The sequence below is a fragment of the Eschrichtius robustus genome, chromosome 4, assembly GCF_028021215.1.
Source record: "Eschrichtius robustus isolate mEscRob2 chromosome 4, mEscRob2.pri, whole genome shotgun sequence".
Taxonomy (NCBI): domain Eukaryota; kingdom Metazoa; phylum Chordata; class Mammalia; order Artiodactyla; family Eschrichtiidae; genus Eschrichtius; species Eschrichtius robustus.
This window is the reverse complement of record NC_090827.1, coordinates 152,566,487-152,593,227: the sequence shown is the minus strand read 5'-3', so window position 1 is coordinate 152,593,227 and position 26,741 is coordinate 152,566,487. Positions and strand designations below refer to the sequence as shown.

The 26,741-nt window shown below is 54.8% G+C and overlaps 1 protein-coding gene across 1 annotated transcript in view; it reads left to right on the top strand.

The window, feature by feature from the left end:
* PDE6B (phosphodiesterase 6B) overlaps nt 1-26,377 on the top strand; it is a 28,119-nt gene extending 1,742 nt beyond the window's left edge. The window contains exons 2-22 of the mRNA XM_068542368.1: nt 1,581-1,733; nt 2,031-2,120; nt 14,281-14,421; nt 14,513-14,587; nt 15,480-15,544; nt 16,339-16,405; nt 16,576-16,623; nt 17,328-17,477; nt 17,667-17,810; nt 18,205-18,270; nt 18,779-18,925; nt 20,003-20,110; nt 20,434-20,543; nt 20,777-20,864; nt 21,281-21,381; nt 21,623-21,730; nt 22,249-22,312; nt 22,597-22,671; nt 24,063-24,146; nt 25,295-25,451; nt 26,316-26,377. Of these exons, the coding sequence (XP_068398469.1) occupies nt 1,581-1,733; nt 2,031-2,120; nt 14,281-14,421; nt 14,513-14,587; nt 15,480-15,544; nt 16,339-16,405; nt 16,576-16,623; nt 17,328-17,477; nt 17,667-17,810; nt 18,205-18,270; nt 18,779-18,925; nt 20,003-20,110; nt 20,434-20,543; nt 20,777-20,864; nt 21,281-21,381; nt 21,623-21,730; nt 22,249-22,312; nt 22,597-22,671; nt 24,063-24,146; nt 25,295-25,451; nt 26,316-26,377 (2,103 nt within the window). The remainder of the gene's footprint in view (nt 1-1,580; nt 1,734-2,030; nt 2,121-14,280; nt 14,422-14,512; nt 14,588-15,479; nt 15,545-16,338; nt 16,406-16,575; nt 16,624-17,327; nt 17,478-17,666; nt 17,811-18,204; nt 18,271-18,778; nt 18,926-20,002; nt 20,111-20,433; nt 20,544-20,776; nt 20,865-21,280; nt 21,382-21,622; nt 21,731-22,248; nt 22,313-22,596; nt 22,672-24,062; nt 24,147-25,294; nt 25,452-26,315) is intronic.
* Nucleotides 26,378-26,741: the final 364 nt, after the last annotated feature.

Sequence of the window (26,741 nt, the reverse complement as noted above, 5' to 3'; positions counted from 1 at the left end):
TGCTGCTGGTGTCTCTGAGGGTCTGGTTCAAACTGCCTGTGCCCGCCCAGGGGCGGGACTGTCTCTCCCTGGGGCTCAGCTTCCCTTCCAGCCTTCACCCGGATGGCTCCCTCTGATGTTTCCCCAACTGCCCAGCACAGCTAGATGCCTCCTTCATGGGGCAGGGGCATGGCACTGGCCTTAATCCTCAGGGCTATGCTGGGTCTCGTTTGTCATAGCTGCAGTGGAACAGAGACCAGAGTCAAAATCAGCAAAAAATCGCGTTTCCAATAAGTGTATCATGAAGCCCAGATGTCACTTTATGGAGGGGAAACTGAGGCAGAGCCTGTGTCCCACCGTGGCGGGGGGGTGTGGACAGCGGTGGCCAGAGGGGGTGCTGCAGGGCTGTGATGTCACCCTGCCACCCCTCTGTGGCCCCTGAGACCCCGGGGCTCATGGGGAGGCGGCCGGGCAGGAGGTCCCAGAAGGCTCAGCAGGGGCGCCTGGCTTGGCAGTAGTCTCTGAAACCGCGTCATGGGGGTCCGGCATGTCACCGAGGCATCTAGACCCTGTCGAGGTGGGCAGCTGGCTGTGGGAGGAAATTCCCAGGAGCCGGGATGGCTCAGATCAGGGAGGAGGGGGCAGGACTGAGCAAGCCATGCCGAGCACAGTTGGGCCAGGAGGTGGGGGGGGCGTGGGGGGGGTGGGCCCAGGGACACTGTGGTGACCAATGACTGGGTCTGGGCAGTGGAAGCAGAGAGCTGGGGGCACTTGAAAGAAGTGGGTTGGGTCGGAGGGGCAGGGAAGAACCAAGGCCCGGGTCCTCTCTGTGGGGCGGAGGGTGGATGCCATTCCTCGGAATGGGGGCGGGGCGGGCAGGCGTTTCTGGCAGTGCGATTCAGGGGCAATGGGCCTGAGGCTGGTCACACTCAGTCAGCTGGGCCTGGACAAAGCTCAGATGAGCTGCCCCCTGGGGAGACAGACCTAAGAGCCCGTCAACCGGCCCCTGACCAGGGAGCGGCCCCGAAGAGCCGCTCTAAGGCCGGGAAAACCCGCCCTGGGGGCCAGAGTCGGGCAAAGGTCTCATGGCGGGGGCAAGAAGCCAGCTGGAGCGGGGCCCAGGAGACGCCCCCCGGGGCCTGGCAGATAGGTCCTGGGTATGGGAGCTGGCCCACAGTGGCTGAGGGCAGCAGGAGACGGCAGCCTGGACTAGGCGGGGCTTGGGGGCAGGTGGGCCAGACAGACTCAAGAGGCATCTAGAAGGCCAGTCGGCCAGACGGCAGCAGATGTGGGAGGAGCTAGGTCTGCCCGCAGCCCAGGGGGGCGTGCAGAGCCTGCAAGGACTCTGCAGCGCCCGTGGATGGAGAGCTGGGGGTCGCTCGCTCTGAGATGGGGTGATAGAGACTGAGCCAGGCTGGAGCCCCGAGGACAGGCCATTGGCCATGTCCTCATGTGCTACCCAGGCTCCTGATACCGGGGCATGGCCACCTGGGTCTCAGCACTGGCCTGGGCAGCTTAGCCCTGACCCCCAGGGACCAGGGAGACCAAGACTCCAGGTCCACAGAACGACGGCCTCTCCCTTCTCTCCTCTTGCCTCGCAGTGTCCCCACTTCAGCTCCTTTGCTGATGAGCTGACCGACTATGTGACAAGGAGCATCCTGGCCACGCCCGTCATGAATGGCAAAGACGTTGTGGCTGTGATCATGGCTGTGAACAAGCTGGACGGCCCGTGTTTCACAAGTGAAGATGAAGGCGTGAGTGTCAGGGAGCCCTCTGGACGCGCACACCCGTCTGTCCCTGAGTCTCACAGTCCTGTGCCTGGCGGGGCCCGTGCCTGGCAGGTGATGTCTGTGTAGGCACCTCTCCTAGGCTTGGCTCCGAGGGCCCACCTACGCATCTGTGTGTACAAGTCCATGGCCCGCAGGCTGAGGTCCATGCTGCGTGTGCGCCCCCTCCTCCAGGCAGCTGGGTGTCTCCTCCACAAACGCACACCTGGGCACGCATCTGAAAACCAGGGTTTTTACCTGCTGTTGTCACCACTCCTGTTTCAGGTTTTCCTGAAGTATCTGAACTTCGGGACGTTAAACCTGAAGATCTACCACTTGAGCTACCTGCACAACTGCGAGACACGCCGAGGCCAGGTACCCGCACGTGCTGCCAGCCAGGGCACCCCCGCCGGCTCCAGGCCCTCCGGGCTGCCTGAGCATGTCCAGGTCCCCCCACCCTGGTCTCTCTGGACAGAGGCACATGGTTCTGTGGGCACCTGGGCAGCCGAGGGAGAGGGCCCGGGTCTTTCGTGGTTGTGGACGCGGAGCTGTGAGTATACCAAGCTGAGGGCAGGGAGGCCGGGTGCCTCGCCCTCTGGCCCCAGGGCTGTGACCACCTGCAAACACGGGCGTCAGCATTCCTCCTTAGAAGCTGCCTCAAACCTTCTGCGGAAGGAGCAGGGGTGGGTTATGAACATAGAGCAGGGGCAGAGGGTCCCACCACTCCGCGGCCGAGCCTCCAGGGGGTCTCTGCCTCTGGCCACACAGGGGAGCAATGGCTTCCAGGACTGGAGTCTGCCTCCCCCTGAGCGAGGAGGCCTGGGGGCCCCGGGGGGACACACGCTCCACCCTCTGTGGCCCATGCGGAAGGCGGTGGGGGGGCGGACACGGTGGGGAGGGGAGGGCGTGAGAGAGGGCCCTGGGCCGGGCCTGAGGCCGCGGAGCAGCTGGAAGCCTGCGGCCAGCTGGACTGCAGCGCAGGGCTGGGAGCGGGGCCTCGGGGCCCACTGAGGGCTCCGGAGTGCACGTGGAAAGGCCACCGGGCGGACCCTGAGCCCCACGCTGTGGGGACGGGGTTGCACGGGGGATTTATTAGGCCCGCTTCTTTCTTTCTGCGGTCGTTTGTCTATCAGTCTGGACTCACGGGTGTTTCCAGCACGACCTGACTGATTTCTTTGCTCAGCTTGTTTTCTCAGCAGCTCCTGTGCCCTCTGACATGTCCATCGACCCCATTTGTTTGGTTGTTTGGTGGGTGGATTTTTTTGGTTTGGGGGTTCTGCACATCCTTATTCTCTGGCACTATAAAATGCTTCAGTCTCATTTGTATTTTAGGGCCCAGTCCTGGAATTAGCCATTCCTCAAGGAGTACTGGTTCTTTTTGCTGGAGACGGTCTTAGAAACAACGACCTGGGCACCAGGTGTGATCTTGGCTTAGCGTGTCATAGCTTCTAGGCCCTCTCAGCTGACGGAGCGAGGAGATAGGTGTGTGTCTACAAGCCCATGCATGTGCACGTCTGTAAATACTTCTACGTGTAACCCTCTGCATCTATATTAAGTTAAGCCCGAGTTCTTGCTGACGTCACCAACCCCAATCATCCCCACAAGGATCGTTCTGGCCTCCGCCCCCTCCACGCTACATGGAGACCCCTGGTTCCTGTCCTCTGCTGCCCACTTACGTCATTGTCCAGCCCCCTTGCACGTGTACAGCAGGGTACCTGTGACCCGTGAGAAACAAGTTCATCACTGGAGCACAGAGCTGTGTGCAGTTCCTTTGCCTTTACTCTTGCAGATGCCATGTATTTCCAAAAATGCTGAGGTCGGCACCTTTTCCCCATCCCCTTCAGTGAGGAGGTCTCTTGCATTCTCTTGTCACAGTCTGCATTCTTTCCTGGAATCCCCCAACCTACCAAATGATTTTTAAATTTGCAAACATTATGGTTCATTCTTTGTGCTGTAAATTTCTATAGGTCTTGACAAATGCATCATGACATGTACCCACCATTACAGTGTCGTAAAGAATCATTTCACCACCCTAAAGACCCCCACCTCCACCAAAGCCCTGACAACTACTGATATTTTCACTGTCTCCATAGTTTTGCCTTTTGTAGAATGTCATATACTTGGAATCATATGGTATGGAACCTTTTAGGACTGGCTTTTTTCACTTAGTAATATGCATTTAGGGTTTCTCCGTGTCTTTTCATGGCTTAGTAGCCCATTTCTCTTTTTTTTTTTTTTTTTTTTAGCACCTTTATTGGAGTATAATTGCTTTACAATGGTGTGTTAGTTTCTGCTTTATAACCAAGTGAATCAGCTATACATATACATACACCCCATATCTCCTCCCAGCCCATTTCTTTTTATTGCTGAATAGTATTCCAATGTCTGGATGTATTACAATTTATTTATCCATTCACCCATGGAAGGACATCTTGATTGCTTCCAGCTTGGGGCAATTATGAATAAAACTGCTATAAACATTTGTAGACAGGTTTTTGTGTGGGTACAAGTTTTCAATTCAGTTGAGTTAATACCAAGGTGTGTGATTGCTGGATAATATGGTATAATCGTGTTTAACTCTGTGAGAAACTGTGCAGAAGTGTCTGTACCATTTTACATTCCCATCAACAATGAATGAAAATTCCTGTCACTCTGCATCCTTGTCAGCTTGTGGTATTGTCAGTTATTTAGATTTTAGTCATTCCAATAGGTGTTTCATATTATTGTTTTAAATTACAGCCCTCCAATGACAAATGATGTTGAGGATCTTTTCATATACTCATTTGCCAGCTGTACATCCTACTCTTTGGTGAGGTGTCAGTTCAGATCTTTTGCCCAATTTAAAATTATGTTGTCTGTTTTCTTGCTGTTTAGCTTTGAGAGTTTTTTTGTAAAACTGGGGTTTAAGTCCTTTATCAGGTATGTATTTTGCCAATATTTTATCCAAAAGTATATCTTGTCTTTTCATTCTCTTACCAGTGTATTTGGAAAAACAGAAGTTTTACATTCTCTTTTTTTAAAATCGAGTGTAGTTGATTTACAATGTTGTGTTAAATTCTGCTGTACAGCAAAGTGATTCAGTTATATATATGCATACATTCTTCTTTAATATTCTTTTCCATTATAGTTTATCACAGGATATTGAATATAGTTCCCTGTGCTGTACAGTAGGACCTTATTGTTTACCCATTCTATATATAAAAGCTTACATCTGCTAACCCCGACCTCCCACTCCATCCCTCCCCAACCCCTCCCCCGTGGCAACCACAAGTCTGTTCTCTATGTCCATGAGTCTGAAAAACAGAAGTTTTAAATTTTAATAAATTTATTTAATAAACTTTTCCTTCATGGATTGTAGTTGGGTGTTGTATCTTAAAAACACCTCAGCAAACCCAAGGTCACCTAGATTTTGTCCCATGTCATCTTCCAGCAGTTTTATAGTTTTGCATTTTACACTCAGGTCTATGAGTTAATCTCATGAAAGGCGTAAGTGTCTACATACACTTTTTTTTGCATGTGATGTCCAGTTGTTCAACAGCAGTTAGTGAAAAGACCAGCCTTTCTCCATTGAATTTCTTTGCTCCTTTGTCAAACTGCAGTTGACTGTATTTGTGTGAGTCTACTTCTGGGCTCTCTATTCTGTTCCATTGATCTATGTTCCTATTTTTTTCACCAATACCATACTGTCTTGATCACTATAGCTTTATAGTCTTGAAGTTGGTGATATCAACCCCCCAACTTTTTTTTCTGCAGTATTGTACAGGCTATTTTGTGGGGTTTTGCCTTTCTATATAAACTTTAAAATCAGTTTGTCCATATGCACAAAATAGCTTGCTGACATTTTAATTGGTTCTGCATTAAATCTGTACATTAAGTTGGGAAGAATTGGCATCTTAACAGTAAGGAGTTTTCAACTCATGAACGGAGAATATCTGTTTACCTAGATCGTCTTTGGTTTCTTCAGAGTTTTGTTGATTTTGCATATAGATTCTGTACATATTTTGTTAACTTGTACCTAAGAATTTAATTTTATACTAATGTAAGTGGTATTGTGTTCTTAATTTCAAGTTCCAATTATTCATTGCTGGTATAAAGGGAAGCAATTGACTTTTGTATGTCAACCTTGTTATCCTGTGACCTTAAGACAATAACTAATTAGTTCCAAGAGGTTTTAAAGATTGATCCCTTGGTATTTTCACATAGATGATCATGTCATCTGCAAACAAAGACAGTTTTTTTCCTTCCCTACCCATCTCTATCCATTGTTCTTCCCTTCCTTGTCTTATTGCACTTGCTAGGACTTTCAGTACGATGCTGACTGTGAGTGGTGAGAGGGGCATCCGTGTCTTGCTCCCAGTATTAGGGAAAGAACCAGTTTCTCACCATCAGGTATGACATTCGCTGTAGGGTTTTTGTAGAATTTTTATCTAGTTGACCAAGTTCCCCTCTATTTCCACTTTGCTGAGAGCTTTTATTCCAAATGAGTGTTCGATTCTGTCAAATATTTTTCTCCATCAATTGATATGATCGTGTTATTTTTTTCTTCTTTAGCCTGGTAACATGGTGGATTACATTAATTGATTTTCAAATGCTGGACCAGACTTGCACACCTGGGATAACTCTCACGTGGTCATGGAGCATAATTATTTATATATACTATTGCATTTGTTTCACTAATATTTTGTTAAGAATTTTTGTACCTATGTTCACGAGAGATTTTGGCCTGTAGTTTTTCTTTCTTGTAATGGCTTTATTTGGTTTTTGTATTAGGGTTATGCTGGCCTCAGAGAATGGGTTAAAAGGTCTTCCTTTGCTTCTATTTTCTGGAAAAGATTGTAGTGAATTGGTGTAATTTCTTCCCTAAATGTTTTGTAGAATTCACCAGTGAATCCATCAGGGATTGGTGCTTTCTTTTTGGAAGATTATTAATTATTGATCCAATGGCTTTAATACTTATAGCTCTATTCAGATTATTCTATTTCTCCTTCTGTGGGTGTTGGTAGTTTGTGTCTTTCAAGGCATTGAAACATTCATTTAATCTAAGCTATTTAATCTAGATTATTAAATTGAGGGGCATAGAGTTTTAAAATTTATTACTTATTTTCTTCTGCTTCCTTTAGGCTTAAATTAGTCTTCTTTTTCTAGTTTCCTGGGATTAGACTATTGATTTTAGATCTCTCTTCTTTTCTGATAATGTACATTCAATGCTGTATTTTCCCTACAAGCACTGCCTTCACTGCATCCCACAAATCTTGACATGTATTTCCATTTTCATTTAGTTCGACATCTTTCTAAATTTCTCTTGAGACTTCTTCTCAAGAGAAATGTATTAATTAGAAGTGTATTGTTTAATCTATTTTGGAATTTTCCAACATCTTTCTGTTAATGACTTCTAGTTTATTGACCTGTGGTATGAGAATGTATTTTTTATGATTTTTAATTCTTTCAAATGTGTTAAGATGTGTTTTGTGGCCCAGAATATGGTCTATCTTGGCGAATGTTCCATGTGACCTGAGAAGAATGTGTATTCTGCTGTTGCTGGATGAAGTAGTTTATAGATATTCGTTATATCCATTGCTGTTTAGTTCAACTATTTTCTTACTGATTTTCTGCCTGCTGGATCTATCGATTAACTGAAAGAAGAACATTGACGTCTCCAGCTATAGTAGTGGATTTATCTATTGCTTCTTGCAGTTCTATTAGTTTTTGCTTTATGGAATTTGATGCTCTGTTGTTAGGTGCATACACATTAAGGACTGTTATGTCTTCTTGGAGAAATGACCCTTTTATCATTACGTAATATCCCTCTTTACTCCTGATCATTTTTCTTCTTCTGAAGTCTGCTTTGTATAAAATTAATATAGCTATTTAGCTTTCTTTTGATTGGTGTCAGCATGGTATATATTTCTGCATCCCTTTAATTTTTTCCCAATTATTTTCATTGTGGTAAAATACACATAACAAAAAATTTACTATCTTAATCATTTTTAATCTACAGTTCAGTGGTATTAACTACATTCATGATGTGCAACCATCTTCACCATCCATCTCCAGAACTCTGTACAGCTTCCCAAATTGGAACTCTATCCTCATTAAACACTAACTCCCCAGTACCCCCATCCCAGCCCCTGGAAACCACATTCTACTTTCTGTTTCTATGATTTTAACTCATATAGGTGCAATCCTACAGTATTCGTCTTTTTGTGACTGGCTTATTGCACTGAGCACAATGTCCTCAAGGTTCATCCATGTTGTATCATATTACAGAATTTTCTTCCTTTTTAAGGCTGAATAGTATTCTATTGTATGTATATGCCACATTTTGCTTATCTATTCATCTGCTGTTGGACGCTTTTGTTGCTTCCACATTTTAGCTATTATGAGTAATGCTGCTGTGAACATGGGTGTACAAATATCTCTTTGAAACCCTGCTTTCAGTTCTTTTGAGTGTATGCCCAGAAGTGGAAATGCTGGATCATATGGTAATTCTGTTTAATTTTTTAAAGAACTTCCATACTGTTTTCCAAAGTGTCTACACCATTTTACATTCCCACCAACAGCGCAAAGCAGTCCCAATTTTTCCACATCCCTGCCAATACTTGTTTTCTGTTTTGTTTTGTTTTTAACAGTAGTCATCCTAATGATATTGGTCATCTTTTCATATGCTTATTGGTCATTTGTATTTTTTCTTTGGAGAAATGTCTATTCAAGTTCTTTGCCCATTTTTAAATCTGGTTGTTTGTTTTTGTTCTTGTTGTTGAATTTTAGGAGTTCTCTACATAATCTGGGTATTAATCCCTTATCAGAAGTGTGATTTGCAAATATTTTCTCCCATGTGGGTTGCCTTTTTACTCTGTTGATGGTGTCTTTTGACGCACAAAGGTTTTTAATTTTCAGAAAGTCCAGTTTGTCTATTTTTTTCTTTTGTTGTTAGTGTCTTTCAAGTCATATCCAAGCAATCATTGACAAATCCAATGTCATGAAGCTTTTTTCCTGTGTTTTCTTCTAAGTTCATAGTTTTGCATGTGGATATCCAGTTTTCCTGGTACCATTTGTTGAAAAGACTGCCCTTTCCCCACTGAATGGTCTCGGCATTCTTGTCAAAAATCATCTGGCCATATATGCTAGGGTTTATTTTTGGACTCTATAAGCCATTCTTTTGGTCTATAGGTCTGTCTTTATGCCAGTATCACATGTTTTGATTGATGTAGGTTTGTACTATGTTTTGAAATCAGAAGATATGAGTCCTCCAGTTTTGTTCTTTCTCAAGATTGTTTTGACTATTCAGGGTCCCTTGAGCTTCTATATGAACTTTAGGATGGGTTTTTCTACTTCTGCAAAAACATCATTGAGATTTTGATAGGGATTACATTCAATTTGTAGGTCACTTTGGGTAGTATTGACACTGTAACAATATTAAGTCTTCCAATTCATGAGCAAAGGATGTCCTTCTAAGTATTTGTGCCTTCTTTAATTTATTTCAGCAACGTTTTATAGTTTTCATTGTTACAATAATTCTAGCTGTTATAATTGCTCATGTATTTACCTTTACTGGGATCTTTATTTCTCCATACAGCTTTGAGATCCTTTCATTTCACTTGCAGGACAGTTCTTGCAGGGCAGGTCTAGTGGTCATGAACCCCCTCAACTTTTGTTTTTCTGGGGATGTCTTTATTTCTCCCTCGCTTCTGAAGGACAGTTTTGCCGTTATTTTTTTTTTTTTTTTCTTTTAGCACTTTTTGAATACATCAGGCCACTGCCTTCTGGGTCCCAAAGTTTCTGATGAGAAATCTGCTGATAAACTTACTGAGGACCCCTTGTATGTGATGAGTCACTTCTCTCGCTGCTCTCAAGATTCTGTCTTTCGACAGCTTGATTATAATGTGTCTTGGTGTGGGTGTCTTTGAGTTCATCCTACTTGGTGTGTTTTGAACTTCTTGGGTGGAAATATGCATGTCTTTCATCAAATTCCAGGGGTTTCCAGGCTTTATTTCTTCAAATATTCTCGCTGTGTGTCCACCTGCCCTAGGTGAGGTCTAGCCCATCTCTCTTGGAGGAGGTGTTCTGAGTGGCTCTCATTCTTCCCTTGCTTTGAGGCTTGCTTTCTCCCAGCTTCCTCTCAGCCAAGCCCCTTAACCTAACTGCTGTGAAGACATTTCCCCAAATTCGTACCAGCAGCTCCAAAAGAGTGGCCTCAAGGCAAGATTCAAATCCAACCCCACATACCCCAGGTGCAGGCCTAATGAGGCAAGTCTGGAGCACTTTCTGGGTCCTGCTCCACCACACACACTTTCCCCCAGTGGATCTCACCCAGGGGGATCGTGTTCCCTCTAGGAAAGTCAGATCTCAGGAGAAGCCGGGTTTTTGATTCTCTACCTGTCATGTCCTGAGTCCCCACCTCCCTCCCTGGATACCCCCGCTTTTCTGCTCCCCCTCATGCATACTGTCTCAGGGTCCCTTTCCTTCTGCACCTCTCATCAGCCGCCCCAACTCAGCAGTCAGAGCCACACTTTGAAAACTTAGGTCCTGTCACTTGGTGGCCTTCAGGGACTCCCCTGCACCTTTCTGGCTCCCCCCATTCCACCATCCTGCCCCAGCCATGCCCCCTCAGGGGCCTCTGTATTTGCTGGTCCCTCTGCCAAGAACACTGTCCCGCACACCCTGGGGCTCCGCTGTGGAGAGATCTCCCCCGACCTGAGCATCCCCACACTCTGGCCCTGCATTCCCTACCCAACTCCACCTGCCGTATCCCCGGCATTTACTCATCTCCCTGTACCAAGCCGTCTGGTTGGTTGGTTTGTTCATGTTCTAGCTGCCACCCCCTCCCCCCTTTAGAAAGTGAATTCTAAGAATTGGGGATTTTTGTCTGTTCTGCTGTCCAGTTATACCAGACCTAAAGCAGGCAATAAATATCATTCCAGCAAATGAATTTCTGACACTTAGGGAACACGACTATCTGGAGACTCATTGTTTCCAGCTCTTCAGACCGCATGCATGTACAGATGTGCTTTCGGTGGGGGTTCTAAAGGGGACTTCCAACAATGGGCATACACGTCTCAATTAAGTACTTTGATTTCCACTCAGACGTCGCCTAATCCCAGTAGAAAGCCGTTTCTGAGACCTTACACTCTGAACAGCATTTTAAAGGAACCTAATTACTTCACAGCTCTACCTCACAGCTCTTTTTGAAAAGAAAAGTCTAAAATGAACCAAGCCTGGCTGCCATGTTGCCTGTGCTTCAGCCTGGTGCCCGCTTCTTCCTCGTGCTGCAGGGGAGCCCCGACCTCGAATTAAAGCAGTTCCCAGCACAGTGCCCACCCTTCCCTCCCCCAGACCTTAGCAAGCCTCCAGGGTCCTAGCCCCCCTCCCCAAGTCAAGAACCACTGTCAGTCAGTCTTGCTCACTATCTCCATGGACTCTGGCTCGGGGGCTCCCGTTAATCCCTTTCTGAGGGTGTCTCAGCCACTTTGGTCAGAGGCCATAGAAGCGACAAAGAAATCATAGGTTTGGCCCTGGGATGTTGGAATTTATCTCAGACCTGCTGCGTCAAGCTGACTGGCCAGCTTTAGCTGTGGTTCCCACTGCCCAACAGTCCATGTTGCACCACAGCTGGATGAAAGTCCCCAGGGGTGCAGGACCTTGGCCTCCGTGCTGCCCCCAGGCTGTGCTTTTGTCCACGACCCACTGGCTGGTGTGAAGACTGGAGCATGTGTGCTGCCCCTCCCAGGATGGGGCGGGAGACGTCCCGATTCAGGAGCTACATAGAGAACATACAGGCTCAAATGCTGTCGCACATCCCTGATCTGTGAACAAGTGGAAGCATTCAGAAGTCAGGATATGTGAGTCTGGAGACAGCAAGGAGGGGCTGGCTCTCCTCTCCACCCTGGGCAGTGCAGGCTGGTTTCTGTCATTGCAGCTCCCACCGTGATGTCACTGGACATGAGGTTGGGAAGAGACGTGCCATAGTGTGGACCTTCTTTCCACCATCAGAAACCTTAAGAGTATGAATAACAGTGAACTGTAGTGAAATAATGAGGAAGCAATGCGTTTGCATATTTATTACCTTTGCCTTAATGTAATTTTCTTAATTTTTAATTTAATTTAATTTATTTATTTTTTGGTCGCATGGGTTGTGAGATCTTGGTTCCCCAAACAGGGATTGAACCCACTCCCTTGGCCGTGAAAGCCCCCTTCTTGGGGGCTGGAAAATTCTAAACCCTGACCTGGCAGTGGCTACAGGTGCCTCCGAAGATGCCTGCACCTCACTCAGGGTGCACCCTGGACTCAACTCAGAGAGTTAAAAATGGAACAGGAAGGAGGGGAAGGGCAGAGGCCTGGGGTGGCCCGTGCGCCTGGCTTCAGACCACCGTGGACACGCTGCCTGGCCCGCTGAGCCCCCGTTTCCTTGGGGCCATATTAGAACCTGCTTCAGAGCAGGGTCCAACGTGGGGACTGGTCCTTGGTCCTACTGGGGCACTGGAAGGGCAAGGGAGACAGGACACTCTCTGCTGGGACAGAAGGAGGGGACAGGGTGGGGAGTGGAGGAAGGTCTCGCCTAGAGGCGGTGCTGGGACACCTTCTCACTCTGTCCCCATCCTAGGGGATGAGTTTGGGCACTGAAGTACTCAGATGGCTCAGAACTTAGGTGTGTGGCCCAGACACCCTGACCCCTGAGCTCAGCTCTCCAGGACATCCCTGAGCGCCTGACCTCCCCCACCCTGACATCTGTGACATGGGTTCTGGTCCCAACCAGGACTTGTGCCCAGGGATAGCTCAGCGAGTACCTGTGGGATAGATGCACAGGTGACTAACACTCACACACACTCACACTCAGATGCACACATTCGCACACACCCACACTCACCGACTTGCTCACACTGGCACGCGGGTCTCCTGAGAGAGTCTGCCACCTGGGAGTCTCCCACATGTGTCGGGGGAGGGGGGGCTCCATGGTCACCCACACCCACTGCCCTGCATGGGCAGGAAGGCCTCTGTCAGCTGGTGACTAAGCACCTCAGTCCCCTGCTGCTAATGGCCTGGAAATGAATGCACCCGGCACGGAACTCTCTACCTTCCCCCCACGCGCAGTGGGTAAGGATGCCGATCTGCCGCTCCCCAGCTCTTTGACCTCGGAAAAGTCAAGTAACTTCGAGACCTCAGGTTCCCCACCTATAAAATGGGATAGCGAGGTTCCGCCCTCTGAATTCAGGGAGGATTAAAGATCCTTAGAACAGCGAATCTCACCGCCTCCCATGCACTCCGCAAATGCACGCTGAGCACTCAGGGGCCAGGCGCTGCTCTAGCCATGAAAAAGCTGTGCCTCCCAACCTCATGGAGTTTGTGGTCAAGTCCGGAGACAATGAGACTGTACATCTGTGAGGCCGGGGACGAGATGGGGTGCTTCAGGGGATCTGGTACCGCAGGTGCTCAAGGAGGGCCTTCCCTGAGCCACTTTAGGCTGAGACTCAAGGATGAGAAAGTTCTGGGCTGAGGGCTGTGAAGGCAGAGAACAGAGCTTGTGCAAAGGCCCTGTGGTTGGTCAGAGTGAGCTTTGAGGTCACAGTGGGAGTGCGATTCGGACACACGGGCAGAGAGGTGGTGGGGCCAGGCCACCAGGAAAGCCTCCTCCACCAAAGGGGAGAGGTGGGCACAGAGGGGGCGGGGCCGGGCTGCTGGGAAAGCCTCCTCTACCAATAGAGCGAGATGGGCAGTGGGCTGCCTCCTGGTGAAAGGACTCTAGGGCAAGTGGGGTCTCCAACGCCCATCCCTACCTGTAACAACAAAGGGTGCGGGTGCTGCAGAGGGCCCCGAGGGTGGCTGGCAGGAAGGGAGCCAGGCAAGGAAGAACTGCAGTGGAGGAGGAGGGGCTGGGCACCAGGCCGCCCTTATTAAAGGTCAGAAGGCACGGAGGTGGTGAGTGAGTGTGAAAGGGTGGGGCCTAGAGGGACCTGCCTGTGGGCCGTGGCTGAGGAGGTGGGGAGGAGAGCCTGATGGGTGGCCCTGGACAGCAGCCTGAGGCCCAGTTGGACGTCAATGTCTGGGGCAGGGTCTGGCCAGGGCCACTCTCAACTCACTTTGCAGAGACCACAAAAGCACTTGACATCCAGAAAACAATGAATTCATGTTCTCAAGCCCCAGCTTCTCACGGGCTAATTATAAAGGGCTGGCTGGTCAGATCTTTGCCTTTCAAGCTCATGGCAATTGATTTCAGTTTTCACTCATTCACTCACTAACCTAGCCTGAGGCCAGCACCAGGCAGTGAGCGGCAGGGATGTGGCCAAAGACTGGAGACTTCACCTTCCAGAAGGTTTGCAGGGCCCCTGAGGCGGGGAGCAGAGAGTCATGTGCTTGGATCAAAGCCTGGGTGCCAGCACTCTGTTGGGAGAGGCACCGTCGTCAGTGTCCCCCAGGGCTCCGGGGTCGGAGCACGTGTGAATGTGTGTGTCTCAGGTGTGACAGCTCACACCCAGGTGCCGCTGTGGTCAGACGGGTGTGGGCAGGTGTGGCCACGACCCACAGGTATGTCACTCCCCAGGTGCTGCTGTGGTCAGCCAACAAGGTGTTTGAGGAGCTGACGGACATCGAGAGGCAGTTCCACAAGGCCTTCTACACTGTGCGGGCCTATCTGAACTGTGACCGATACTCAGTGGGCCTCCTGGACATGACCAAGGAGAAGGTGAGGCCTCAGCGCCCCAAAGGCCTCCTGGCCAGCCTCGCCCAGCTCCGCCGCTGACTCAGTGACTCACTCCCTTCTCTCCTCTGCCCAGGAATTCTTTGACGTGTGGCCTGTGCTGATGGGGGAAGCCCAGCCATACTCAGGCCCACGCACACCTGACGGCCGTGTGAGTCATGGGGTTGCGGGGAGGGACAGGCCCTGCCTGTGCACCCTGGATTTCCTGGCTCCAACTCCGGGGTGGGAAGGGGCCTGTCCCGGCCCGACCCAGGGTGGGAGAGGGAAGGAGGGCTAGGGGAAGGGTGTGGGGGCCGAGGACGAGGCTGTGGGCCGGCTGGCTATCTGACCGCTGCAGAGGTCAGGCCCCCGGGGCCATCTCCCCCGACTCCAGCCCTGCAGCGCTTTGGGGCCGAGGGCCAGGCCTGGTCTCCTGACGAGGATTGTCAGCCTGGTTGTAAAGACCAACATCTGTTCTGGTTGACCAGTCCTCCTGCAGCCCTATTCTTAAATCATTGTAACATCTGCCCGGGTGGGGCTTCGTGGGTATGTGTGAGCAGGGTAGGGACATGCGCAGGTATCTCTGCCACTTATTGTGCATCCAACCCGGGTCATACTGCAGAGCCTGGCCATGCCTCAGTCTCCCCCTCCTGTCAAATGGGGGTAATAACAGGGCATCAGAGGATTCCATGGGTTCTGTGTGCCAAGTGCATGCAGGAGTCTCTGCGCAAAGGCTGGCTGTGACCACGGCTTCTCATAGTTATGTGAGTGTCAGTGAGTGTGTGTGTGTGTGTGTGTGTGTGTGTGTGTGACAGACGTACAGGCCTGGGTCAGCTGCGTGCGTATGTGTGAAGGAGTACGGGGCCCAGTTTTTGCGTGGGCTTGAGTGGGACACGAACGGAGGGAAGACAAACGTAAACCAGAGTGTGTAATGTGTGTCCCACGACGGTTGGCGCGTGTGTACATCGTGTGCACCTGTGTGCCTATGTGCAATTATGTGGGCATATGTTGTGAGGGGGTCCCCATCGGGGAGCGCCTCACACCTGCTGTGGTCTGTTTCTCAGGAAATCGTCTTCTACAAAGTCATCGACTACATCCTCCATGGCAAGGAAGACATCAAGGTCATCCCGTAAGTGTCAGGGTTTTATGAGAAGCATCACCCAAGGGCAGGACCACCCCGCACCCAGGCTGGACTGGCCTGAGGACCTGTCACGGCGGAGTCAGCGGCCCCTGGTTCGGCCCCGCACACCTTGGTGCTCCCTGAGCTGGGGGGCGCGGCAGGATGCGGTGGGGAGGGAGGCCCACGTACTGGTCTGGGAGGAAATGAGCGGGGGCGTGAGGAGGCCCGAAGCCCCACGGATGTTGGCGTGGATGTCCAGGGGATCACATGAACTGTCCAGGCGGCCCTGTCAGCAGCGACTGGCCTTTGAGGCCCTCAGGGTCTCGTTTTGGTTGACCCAGCCAGCCCAGCAGGCGGAGCCCCCAGACGGGGAGGCCCAACACTGCACCCCCAGCGGGGTGGGACAGGAGGGGACCCAGCCCAGCGGGCAGCAGAGCCGGGTGGAGGTCAGGGCAGCCTGGAGAGACAGGCAGGTGGCAGCTGGCCATTACCAGCCCTACAGCCGCATGGCCATGTGACCTCCGTGGCCCCATAAGCCTGTCAGGACCCCACCCCGCAGGTCCCATGCAGGGACTGGGATCCAGGGCCAGGCCCGCGGGGATGAAGCATGTGGCGCCCTGTAGGGCAAGGGGCCTCAGCGTGGGCAGAGAAGGAGGAATGAGGCAGCTCAGGTGCCCCCAGACCCCACCCCTGGCCTCCCCTCGCCTTCTTCCCACAACCCACCTGGAGCTCAGAGAAGGGACTCAGCACGAACACACAGCTGAGCGTCTGGCCCATCTGACCCTCTGCTTCTCTCCCCACAGCTCACCCCCGGCCGATCACTGGGCCCTTGCCAGTGGCCTTCCAACCTACGTGGCAGAAAGTGGCTTTGTGAGTCCCCCAGAGCCCTGTACTTGATCGCTGGCGCCCCACCCCTTCCCACCGGCCTGTGTGCCCCGGCTTTGCTTACTTGGAAGTTCATCGGCTCGGACAGTCTATTTTAGAATCATACTGTATATTTGGCTGCTTCAGGTGAAACTGTGTTTCTGATCCCTTTTCAGATCTGTAACATTATGAATGCCCCGGCTGATGAAATGTTCAAATTTCAGGTATCTGTCTCTTCATTCATAGAAAGTGTATTGTACTTAGGAAAGAAGATATTGTGGTTCAGAAATGATGGACTGAATTCGTTTTTGCTGTTTAAGGAACAACCTCAAGTCTCACAGGCTAACGGCAGCAAACACGTGTTCCGTACACACAGGTCTGCGTGTTGGCTGGGCACGGCTGTGCCTGGCGAGGGTCCACGTCTGCTCCATGTGGGGACACATGACCAGGGCGGGCTCTTTTCTGAAGGAGGCCTAGGTCAAGTGGGCCAGTGGAGATGGGCTTTGTCTCTCGGGGCCTCCTCCAGGAACTGGCCAGGGTCCCTGTTTCACTGGCCAGGCGTCAGTGGGATGTGAGCTAGGACCCACCCACTGTGAGCCCACCGGGATGGGAGTGCTGGGCCCCTTGCTCAACAATTATTAGGAACTTGGCAGCAGGGCATTCAGTCAAGCAGGGGGCCTTCCAAGAGTGGGACCCTGTGCGACCACAGCGCTCACACAGTGAGGCCGCCCCTGTGGACAAGGCCGCCCTGCTCCTCTGGGGAGGAGTCACAACACGCACCCCTGGGGGCCAACAGACAGGAACAGTGACCCAGTCTCCGCAGTCTGAGGGCCGAAGAAGCGAGGTTCACACTCCCTGGCTGACAAGCCGGGCCCGGGCCAGGCCCAGACCCGGGGCAGCGGTCAGCCCCGGACGCCTCTCCCTGCAGGAAGGGCCTCTGGACGACTCTGGGTGGATCATCAAGAATGTCCTCTCCATGCCCATCGTCAACAAGAAGGAGGAGATTGTGGGGGTCGCGACGTTTTACAACCGGAAAGACGGGAAGCCCTTCGACGAGCAGGATGAAGTCCTGATGGAGGTAAGCACCTGTCACCGGAGGGCCCCAGAGGCGACGCCTGTGTGGTGGGGACACCGTCTGCTCCGGGCCCCGACCCGGCACGAGACCGCAGGAAGAGCTGAGAGGCCCCGTTCCGGGGGCTGGAGGCCGGCCCACCGGGAGCTCCCCGCGCACCGGAGGGCGCCCGTGGTGGGTGACGCGTGCCTGCAGTCTCTCACACAGTTCCTGGGCTGGTCGGTGCTGAACACCGACACCTACGACAAGATGAACAAGCTGGAGAACCGCAAGGACATCGCCCAGGACATGGTTCTGTACCACGTGAGATGTGACAAGGATGAAATCCAGTTGATCCTGGTATGTCCAGCGCTCCCGCGGGGAGGCGGGGCGTCCCAGGAGGGAAGGCACAAGCTGGAGTCCCACCCGCTGCACACGGCCGGGGGCGGCCCCTCCCCGGGCCCCAGCCCTCAGCGGTGAGCAGGCAGTGACCACAGCCCTTCTGGTCGTGCAGGGCGAGGCCTCCACCATCGTGGTCCAAGTGGAGAGCTTGGACAGGCGTGGAGAGGCGGGGGCGTGCAGGAACTGAGAGCTGGCTGGGCTCTCATCATCACCGTCCCTGAAGCCAGAGGCTCCAGCTGGGGCTCTGGAGGCTCCCGCTGTTCTTTTGTGCCCAGCGTCGCTTTGCCCCACGGTCGCGAGGGGTGTAGCTGACACCGTCACTCTGTCTCATGACACGCGTTTTCTCTCCCAGCCAACAAGGGAACGCCTCGGGAAGGAGCCTGTGGACTGTGAGGAGGACGAGCTGGGGAAGATCTTGGTCAGAATCTGACCCCCGCCCTCAGGTGGAGACTGGGAGGGCCTGCGGGCGGGGGAGACGCCTCCATTCCCAGGAGGCCAGCGTGAGCTCGGGCACAGAGTGTGGGCTTGTGATGTTTGCTGCTGATATGCAGCCATGTTCCTGTGCGTCGTGTGTGCCCGCGTCAGGGCGTGTGTGTCTGTGCGTCCTTCCGTGTGCCTGTATATTCACGTGTCCTTGTCTCTCTCTGCGTGTGCCTGTGTATGTGCGTATCTTTGTGTTTGTTTCCCTGACAACATCACCATGTCTGCCCAGCTGGCAAGTTCTTGTTGTTGGGCCACAGGTGGGGGAAGGGGAGAGGAAGGGGGCTGAGCTGGGAGGGGATGTGAGTGCCCCAGGCTACTGGCTTGATGTTACCGGACACCTGGGGTGTCTCATGCTGGACAGAGTGTCCTGAGAGGAGAAGAGACGAGGAACAGGCGGGGCTTCGGTGGGCCTGCCCCCTTCAGCCCCACAATCCTTCCCACAGAAGCAAGAGCTGCCGGGGCCCGCCAAGTTTGATATCTATGAGTTCCACTTCTCTGATCTGGAGTGCACGGAGCTGGAGCTGGTCAAATGCGGCATCCAGATGTACTACGAGCTGGGAGTGGTTCGAAAGTTCCAGATCCCCCAGGAGGTGAGGGGTCATTCATGATCAGGGTCCCAGTTCGGGGAGAGGTGGTCAGGGGTCCCAGGTCCCGCAGGAAGTCTGGGGGCAAACATGTTCATTACAGAATGGACGGTGCAGGCCAGCAAAATATACAGGGCAAGTGTGCCTAGAATACATGACTGGCTGGCTGGCTGGCTGGATGGCTGGATGGGAAGTTTGTCACACAGGTACTCCAGGCAGTCTGATCATCAAGTGCATCACTGGGCAGCAGTGGGTGTTTGGTTTTGGGAGAAGGGGAGACAGAAGCAGCCCAGCACCTGTGCAGAAAGCACACAGCACCCTCTAGGTGTGAGCACAGAGCCCGTCAGAGGCGGTCCCGAGGAGGGGGGACAGCCTTCCCCGCTGTGCTGCTTCCCTGTGGTTTTCCAGCTTCTGCCCTGCCTCCACCTTCACACCTCAGGGAACATCTGCTTCCCCAAGGCCAAGTGAGGGAACCGTCTTTCTCTGTGCCCTGGAGAGCAAGTGCAGCAGGCTGGCATTTTCTAAAGACACTGTACAAAAAACAAAGGGAAAACACAAAAGAAATAAACTGTAGAAAGTATTAACAGAATAAAAAATTTCCAAATAATTTCTGGCCCTAAAAACCACAGTGGAAGCAACGAGAGGCTCCCTTGGGCCCACGTTCTATGGTCCAGAGACCCGCCACCCCTCAGCCTCTGGACCTTCAGCCGCCATCCCCTTTCCCCCATCACTGAGCCAGGTGCCCACACATCCTGCCCCATTCAGATACCCATGGCTGAAATGGACCTTGTCTTCTGAAATATCCCAGCCCCCTCTCCTGGGGTCCTTGTCCCAGTCTGGGGCTTGGCAATAGGACGGAGGCCCCAGACGCCCTGTGAACTGCGGAGCTGCTCTTGGCTTTGGCTCCGCCCCTCCGGCTGCCTGCCACCCTGGTCCACCCCGCAGGTGCCACCCACGAAGGTGGCTGGAGGCCAGTGGTGGGGCAGGCGACGGGACGTGGGCCTTTCCCACAGCTGTCAGCTGGGAGAGCAACGGTGGGACCAGGCGCTCGGTGCCTGGAGCCCACATCTCCGCCTCCCTCAGGTCTTGGTGCGGTTCCTGTTCTCCGTGAGCAAGGGGTACCGGAGAATCACCTACCACAACTGGCGCCACGGCTTCAACGTGGCCCAGACGATGTTCACGCTTCTCATGGTGCGTGGGTGCAGCGGGGGTGGGGAGAGGGCTCACCCGTCCGATCAGGGTGGGGAAGACCCTCCTGGTTCCAAGGGCAGCACCTAGGCGGTGGCTCCTCCACGTGGGAGGTGGGGGCCTTCAAGGGCAGAGGCCCCTCCGACTGGCGCACACCCCCAGCCCGGGAAGTGGATGGAGAGCACCTGCGCGGGGAAGGGGCAGTGGGGTCGGGCCCAGCTCCCCACCCCCACCCCCCACCCCCGCCCCCACCCAGCGGAGCAGGGAAGCAAGGGCGGGCGAGGGTGCTGACCAGGCTGCAGGATCCTGGGCTCCTGTCTCTGCAGACGGGCAAACTGAAGAGCTACTACACGGACCTGGAGGCCTTCGCCATGGTGACCGCCGGCCTGTGCCACGACATCGACCACCGGGGCACCAACAACCTGTACCAGATGAAGTAGGCGCGCTCCCGGGGCGCCCACGTGGCTGTGCGCGGGAGTCAGCCACAGCGTCCCCGGGGAGGGGCCCTCCGAGAGCTCGCCTCCCAGCAGAGCGGCTGGGGAAAGCGCTCACCCCTGAGGGCCTGCCGCACCCGCACGGGTGCCCCTTCCTCGTGGGGGAAGCTGGGGGCAAACAGGCTGCTCTGGGGCTTCTGACCACTGCTTGTTTTTAACTAAACCTCTGTAACAGATCCCAGGACCCTTTAGCCAAGCTCCATGGCTCCTCGATTTTGGAACGACACCACCTGGAGTTCGGGAAGTTCCTGCTCTCCGAGGAGGTCGGTGCCCTCCCTTTCCTCTCCTGCTGGATTTCCTGGCAACTGACCTTCAACCGCACCCCTGGCACCCCACTGCCGGCGCCCACACCACACAGCTCTGGCGTTGGAGGAGGGAGGCAGGCTTTGTGGTGGTGGCCATGGGGGTGATGGGACAGGCCTGGTGATTCCAGTTTGGAAATGCCCCCACGGGGGGTGGGGTGGGCTCAGGTCCCCGGAGTGTGGGGGGGGGAGAAGGGGGGTTGGGGGCCTCCCGGTGCAATGTACGGCCACCTGGGTCTGGGACCCATGACCCTTGGGTAGAAGCTGGCCAGCAATGCCAAGAGAGACAGACGGATGACCTCCAGGAGGGGTGGGGGAGGGGAACGGACGGGGGGGGGGTGCGGGGGACGCACCTGTGACCAGAGCCCCACCTGCAGACCCTGAACATCTATCAGAACCTGAACCGGCGGCAGCATGAGCACGTGATCCACCTCATGGACATCGCCATCATCGCCACAGACCTGGCGCTCTACTTCAAGTGGGTACCACCGCCCACCCGCCCCGCGGAGACCCCCAGGAGGCCCCATGGGGAGGGAGCCTGGCTGGGGGGTACCTGGGGCTCCAGGCAGACAGCCCGCCCCGGGGCCCCACAAAGCCTGCACTCCCCGCCTCGGCTCCTCTCCTGGAAGGGCGGGTGGGGTTGAGATCAAGGAGGACGTGTGGTCCTGCGTGGCGTGAGGGGGCGGGCTCGACTCCCTCCCTTTGTCCTTGGGGTTCAGGAAGAGGACGATGTTCCAGAAGATTGTGGATGAGTCCCAGAACTACAAGGACAGGAGCAGCTGGGTGGAGTACCTCTCCCTGGAGACGACGCGGAAGGAGATTGTCATGTGAGTGCAGGGCAACGCCTCCCCCTGCGGGACGCGGAGCCCCGGGGCCCCAGACGCTCCGGAGCAAGAACAGCCCGCTTCTGGGCCGCGTCAACGCCTCAGACAAACGCTTCACCTCGCCTGCTCTCCTTTCGGGGGGGACTTGGGGTCGGACAGGCCATGTCCTCAACTAAATAACTCGCTCACTTCACGAGCCTCCGTCCCTTCACCTGCAAAGTGGAGATGCAGAACTACATCCAGCCCCAGGCCTGTCCCAGAGGTCCAGTTAGGAAATATGTGTAAATCACTGGTCCCCAAGAATCACTTGCTGACCTTCGTCGTCCCTGGCTGCCTAGGGAGAGGGGCGAGGAGACGGGGAGCGTGGGGGGAGGGCTGGAGTGGTGTGCAGGGTAGGACCGTCCACTGCCGGAAGGACACTGGGGCTTGGACCTGTGCCCCCACGGTCACTGGGCCTTGCAGAGGTGGAGGGGAAGGAGGGAGGCCAGTGTGGACGTGCCTGGAGCTCCGTCTGCCCACAGGGCCATGATGATGACGGCGTGTGACCTGTCTGCCATCACCAAGCCCTGGGAAGTCCAGAGCAAGGTCAGAGTCACGCGGGGCCCCAGACGTCTTGCCTGGGATGCGGGAACAGACCCATTCGTCTGCAAGTGGTGCCGAGGGCTGCCGTCCAGCTCTGGGGCCCAGCCAGTGCCGCCACGGTGGAATGGGCCGCCGCACTCCTGTGTGCCAGGCCCAACCTGAATAGTAGGGACACCAGAGTCTGGGGTGCAGAAGACCAAGGGCACTGGCCAACCTGACAGGATCTCAGGACAACATGTGACCAAGCACTGAATCCACAGCATGCCTGCCTTCTGTGTGCCTTTCAGGTCGCTCTGCTGGTGGCAGCTGAGTTCTGGGAACAAGGGGACCTGGAGAGGACGGTTCTGGATCAGCAGCCCATTGTGAGTGTTGCTTCCAGAATCCTCCACACCCATCACAGTGCTTGGGAGCCTCAGGCCTGGCTCGGTGCAGACAGGGGGCCCCCGGGGGTTCTGGGGTCCTGGGACCTAACTCTCACTTTGTGGGGTCATGTGACATGAGTCTGGTGAGAATTTAGCTGGGACCGAATCTGGGTAAATTGTGGAAAAGACAGGGATTGGGTAAAACCGTGGTGCCCTGCAGTGATGGAAAGCCGTTGCCGAAGCTGCAGAGCCAGACTGTGGCTCACGACCGAAAGCCTCCAGGGGCCCAGGCAGCTCTGCAGTGAGCCCCTGCCCGGCCGCGAGCTGCTCCAGGAAGGCCCAGGGCAGGGCGGGCCTGGCCCGTGGGGAGAGAGCTGGTGGCTGGAGACCAGGGCTCACCCCGGGCGTGGCTGAGGCCGCAGGGAGGAGGCGGAGAGGAGGCGGGGAGCGGGAGGGAGGGCTGGCGTGGTGTGCAGGGTAGGGTTGTCCAGTACTGGAAGGACCCTGGGGCTTGCACCTGTGCACCACGGTCACCGGGCCTCACGGGGCAGAGGTGAGGGAGGGACGCCAGTCTGGGCGTGACTGGAACCCAGCCTGCCTTCAGGGCCATAACGATGCTGGGATCTTCAGCTCAGCAATGTAGGGGTCAGGAAACTGTTGCTAGACCGAAGTGGCACCTGCATGGGGACAAGGACACGAGCATTACCCAACAATGAGCAGAAGAGGTGGAGAGAGATTTTGTCTTACAAGCCAGCTCCAGCCACTGAAGAGCTCTCTGAGCAGAGGGCTGGGAAGGTCTGGGGCCAGGCGCAGACTGCAGGAAAGGGTGCCCTGACCAACTAGCCAAGTCTCTCGGGGGAAGGGCAGGCAGCCTGTCTGTCTCCTCCGGGCCAGGCCTCTAGGGTCCTGCATGGCTCACTCCAGCACGCCGAGCCCCAGACAGAGGGCAGCTCTGAGGAAGAGACTGCCAGGAGGCAGCTGGGGCGGGGGGGTGGGGGGCGCGGGAGGGGGTCCCGAGTCTGGACACCAAGGACAGCTCCTTCAAGAGCATCCGGGGTTTGCCCCCTTGGGAGTCACGGGCCAGGCCTCGGGTCAGCACCATGGATAGCTCGAGGGGGAAGCTGGAGGAAGGGGCTCCGCGCTCCACCCCCGGCTGACGAGGCCTGAGCCCAGCGCTGCCGAGTGCAGCTCCCCAGAACGGGGCGGTGGCTCGGAAGGGAAGGGGCGTCCTGGCGTTCCCTCCCGAGGCCAGCTCATCCCCGGGGCGCTGCTCACTCCTGTCTCCGTGGACAATTTCATCGCGCTGGGGTGGGGCTGAGTCCTGGGGGCTTGGGGAGGTGGCAGGCATGCCTGCCACCAGGTGCCTCACGGTGTCCCTGCTCCCCCACAAGCCGATGATGGACCGGAACAAGGCGGCCGAGCTCCCCAAACTGCAGGTCGGCTTCATTGACTTTGTGTGCACGTTCGTGTACAAGGTGAGCGGGGTGGCCCAGGGCCTGGCTGGGTTTGCAGGGGAGGGGTGGGGGGTGGGCGTGGGGGGGCGCGGGGGGGACGGTGGCTCCCATCCCTTTGAATCTGCACCTAGAATCGAGATCCTCAGTGTCACCCCAAGGGGGTCCCCTCCCCATCAGTTCCTCAGAAGCACCATGAGCCCTCCCCCCCCCAATGTCTCCCCCCCAGAATGTCCTCCTGCTCACCTCGAGGTCGTACCTCAAACGTCCCTTCCCGAACCCCATCTAAGGCACCCCCGCCCAGGGCCTGCACACTGTTTGCAGGGCACTGACTGCAGTATGTATGCAGTGCATTTGTTCAGTGTCTGAACCCTGGGAGGAGGAGGGTGGTCCACTGTCGCCAGCTGGGTGCACGCAGCCCAGCAAACACCCGGGCACAGCCGAGTGACAGTGGGACGCATGCCAAGGAGCTGGGACAGGTGCTGTGACATCGGCTCCAGGGACTGGCAAGGGAGTGAGGGGGCAGAGCCCTCCGGAGTGACACACACCACGAGGTCACAGGCCCCGCCCATCTGGGGGGGGGGCAGACCCCACACTCCCAGGAGGTTTTCAGGTTCTGAGCGACGTCCCTCCTGCCCTACTCCCCACCCCAGCCCCCAAGTTCTCACGCTTCCCTTTACTGAAACGCGAGCTCCCTTTTCTGCCCCCGCCAAGGGGGGGCTGTCAGTGCCGGGGAGGGAGGCGGGACCAGGGTGCACATGCTGGTCCTGAGGTGGTCACTGCCGGGAACCACCAGGCACTCCCCTCCCACTGCCTCCCCCGCCTGCATCCACCTGCACAGCCTCTGGGCGTTCATACATGTTCCTGGGCGAGCATGTGCTCTGTGTGATGTGCGACGTGCGTATGAGAGCGGGTGAAGGAGCCCCAAGACCTGCACGTCTGCCCAGCCTTCCCAGCTCCGCTGCCAGGGGAACGTCCCTTCTGCTTTGATGTTTTTCTACTCTGTTCTTGGGGACCTCGCCCCGCAGCTCCTGTTCGAACCTCAAGGACACAAACCCCCGAGTCCTTCTCCCTTTGCTGGGAACGTGGCACCTCCATGCGCCACCCCACCCCGGCCCAGCCTGCCCAGGAGCCGCTGGGGGTGTGGTCCGACTTCTCGGTTCCCTTTCCAGGAGTTCTCCCGCTTCCACGAGGAGATCCTGCCCATGTTCGACCGGCTGCAGAACAACAGGAAGGAGTGGAAGACCCTGGCCGACGAGTACGAGGCGAAGGTGAAGGCCCTGGAGGAGGAGCAGAGGAAGGCGGCCGAGAGGACGGCGGCCAAGAAAGGTCTGCGCTCCACGCCTGCCGCCGCCAAGACCGCACAGCCGCGCCTCGCCTGCAGGGGGCGGGCGCGAGGCAACAGAGTTCAACCTGGAGAAAAGCCAGGCTCCAGGCGGCCCTGCGGTCGGCGCACCAGGGCTCCTGGCTGCACGGGCGGCCACCGTGGGGAGGCCCATCCCACAGCAACAGCCCCACTGATTCAGTGTAGCTGACGAGCACGGACTGACAGGGCGCGCTCGGGGTCCTAGCCGGGGGCTCAGGAGGGAGGTAACTGAGTGTTACTTCCTCTATAGAGGGGAGGAAAGCCCCGCTGAAGCATCGTGAACTCTTAAAGCTCCTCTGTTCCATAATCAGTCAGCAGTGCCCTCTTAAGGAGCTCAGGAGCTCCACCTACGCTCCCATGCCAGCCTCAGAGATAAAACAGCAGACCCGTAGAAGACGACAGAACGCGAGCTAGGAGTCAGCGTGCGCGGTGTCTCTCCCTGCGCTGCGCGCAGACCACTTGTTCACCTTCACCCCGCACTGTGGGGACGTGGCTCTATCGTAACCGGTCAGCACGCCCCCCCAAATCAGAACCTGTGAGCTGTTGCCTTGGTTCTTGCTTGCGCTCTGCAACTTTTGTCGCCATTCCCTGAAATGTCCCGCAGGGGAGGGAACCAATAGAAACAAGCCAGCTTCAGAGAGGCCCAGGCTGGAGTGTCACCAAGGGCTAAACTAGGAACTGCTGGGCTAATCGGCTTAGGCCAACCAGCCGGTCTCTGCCCTTCCTCCTGCAGGGTGTGTGGAGGGGAGTCTCTGCCCTTCCTCCCGCAGGGTGTGTGGAGGGGAGGAGCTCGGGTTTCTCGCTCACCATCTTGTCTTCTCTCGCAGTGGGCACAGAAGTTTGCAATGGCGGCCCGGCACCCCAGTCTTCCACCTGCTGCATCCTGTGAGCCAGTCAGCGGGCCCCCTGCCCCCTCACCCCACCGGGGCTGTGCCTCTAACCACCGGTACAAGAGGTTAAGAAGCCTGAGAAAATAACTGGAGACCATTTTGGATATTTTGAATTTTTTTAAGGTTTGTGTGTTTACGAACCAAAGCCAACTACGAACAATCTGAACAGTGTAGCCTACCTTACACTCATCCTTCTTTTGGATGCATAGTAATACCACCAAGAGATCTTCAAAAACGGTCTGTGAACTGTGTGTCTAAAAGCAATGGGTGAATATATTCACACTGCACATGTATCTATGTGTATATGGGTGGAGAAATGGATACATAGATGCCAATTCCCATCTGGTTTAGGAAAAAAAATAT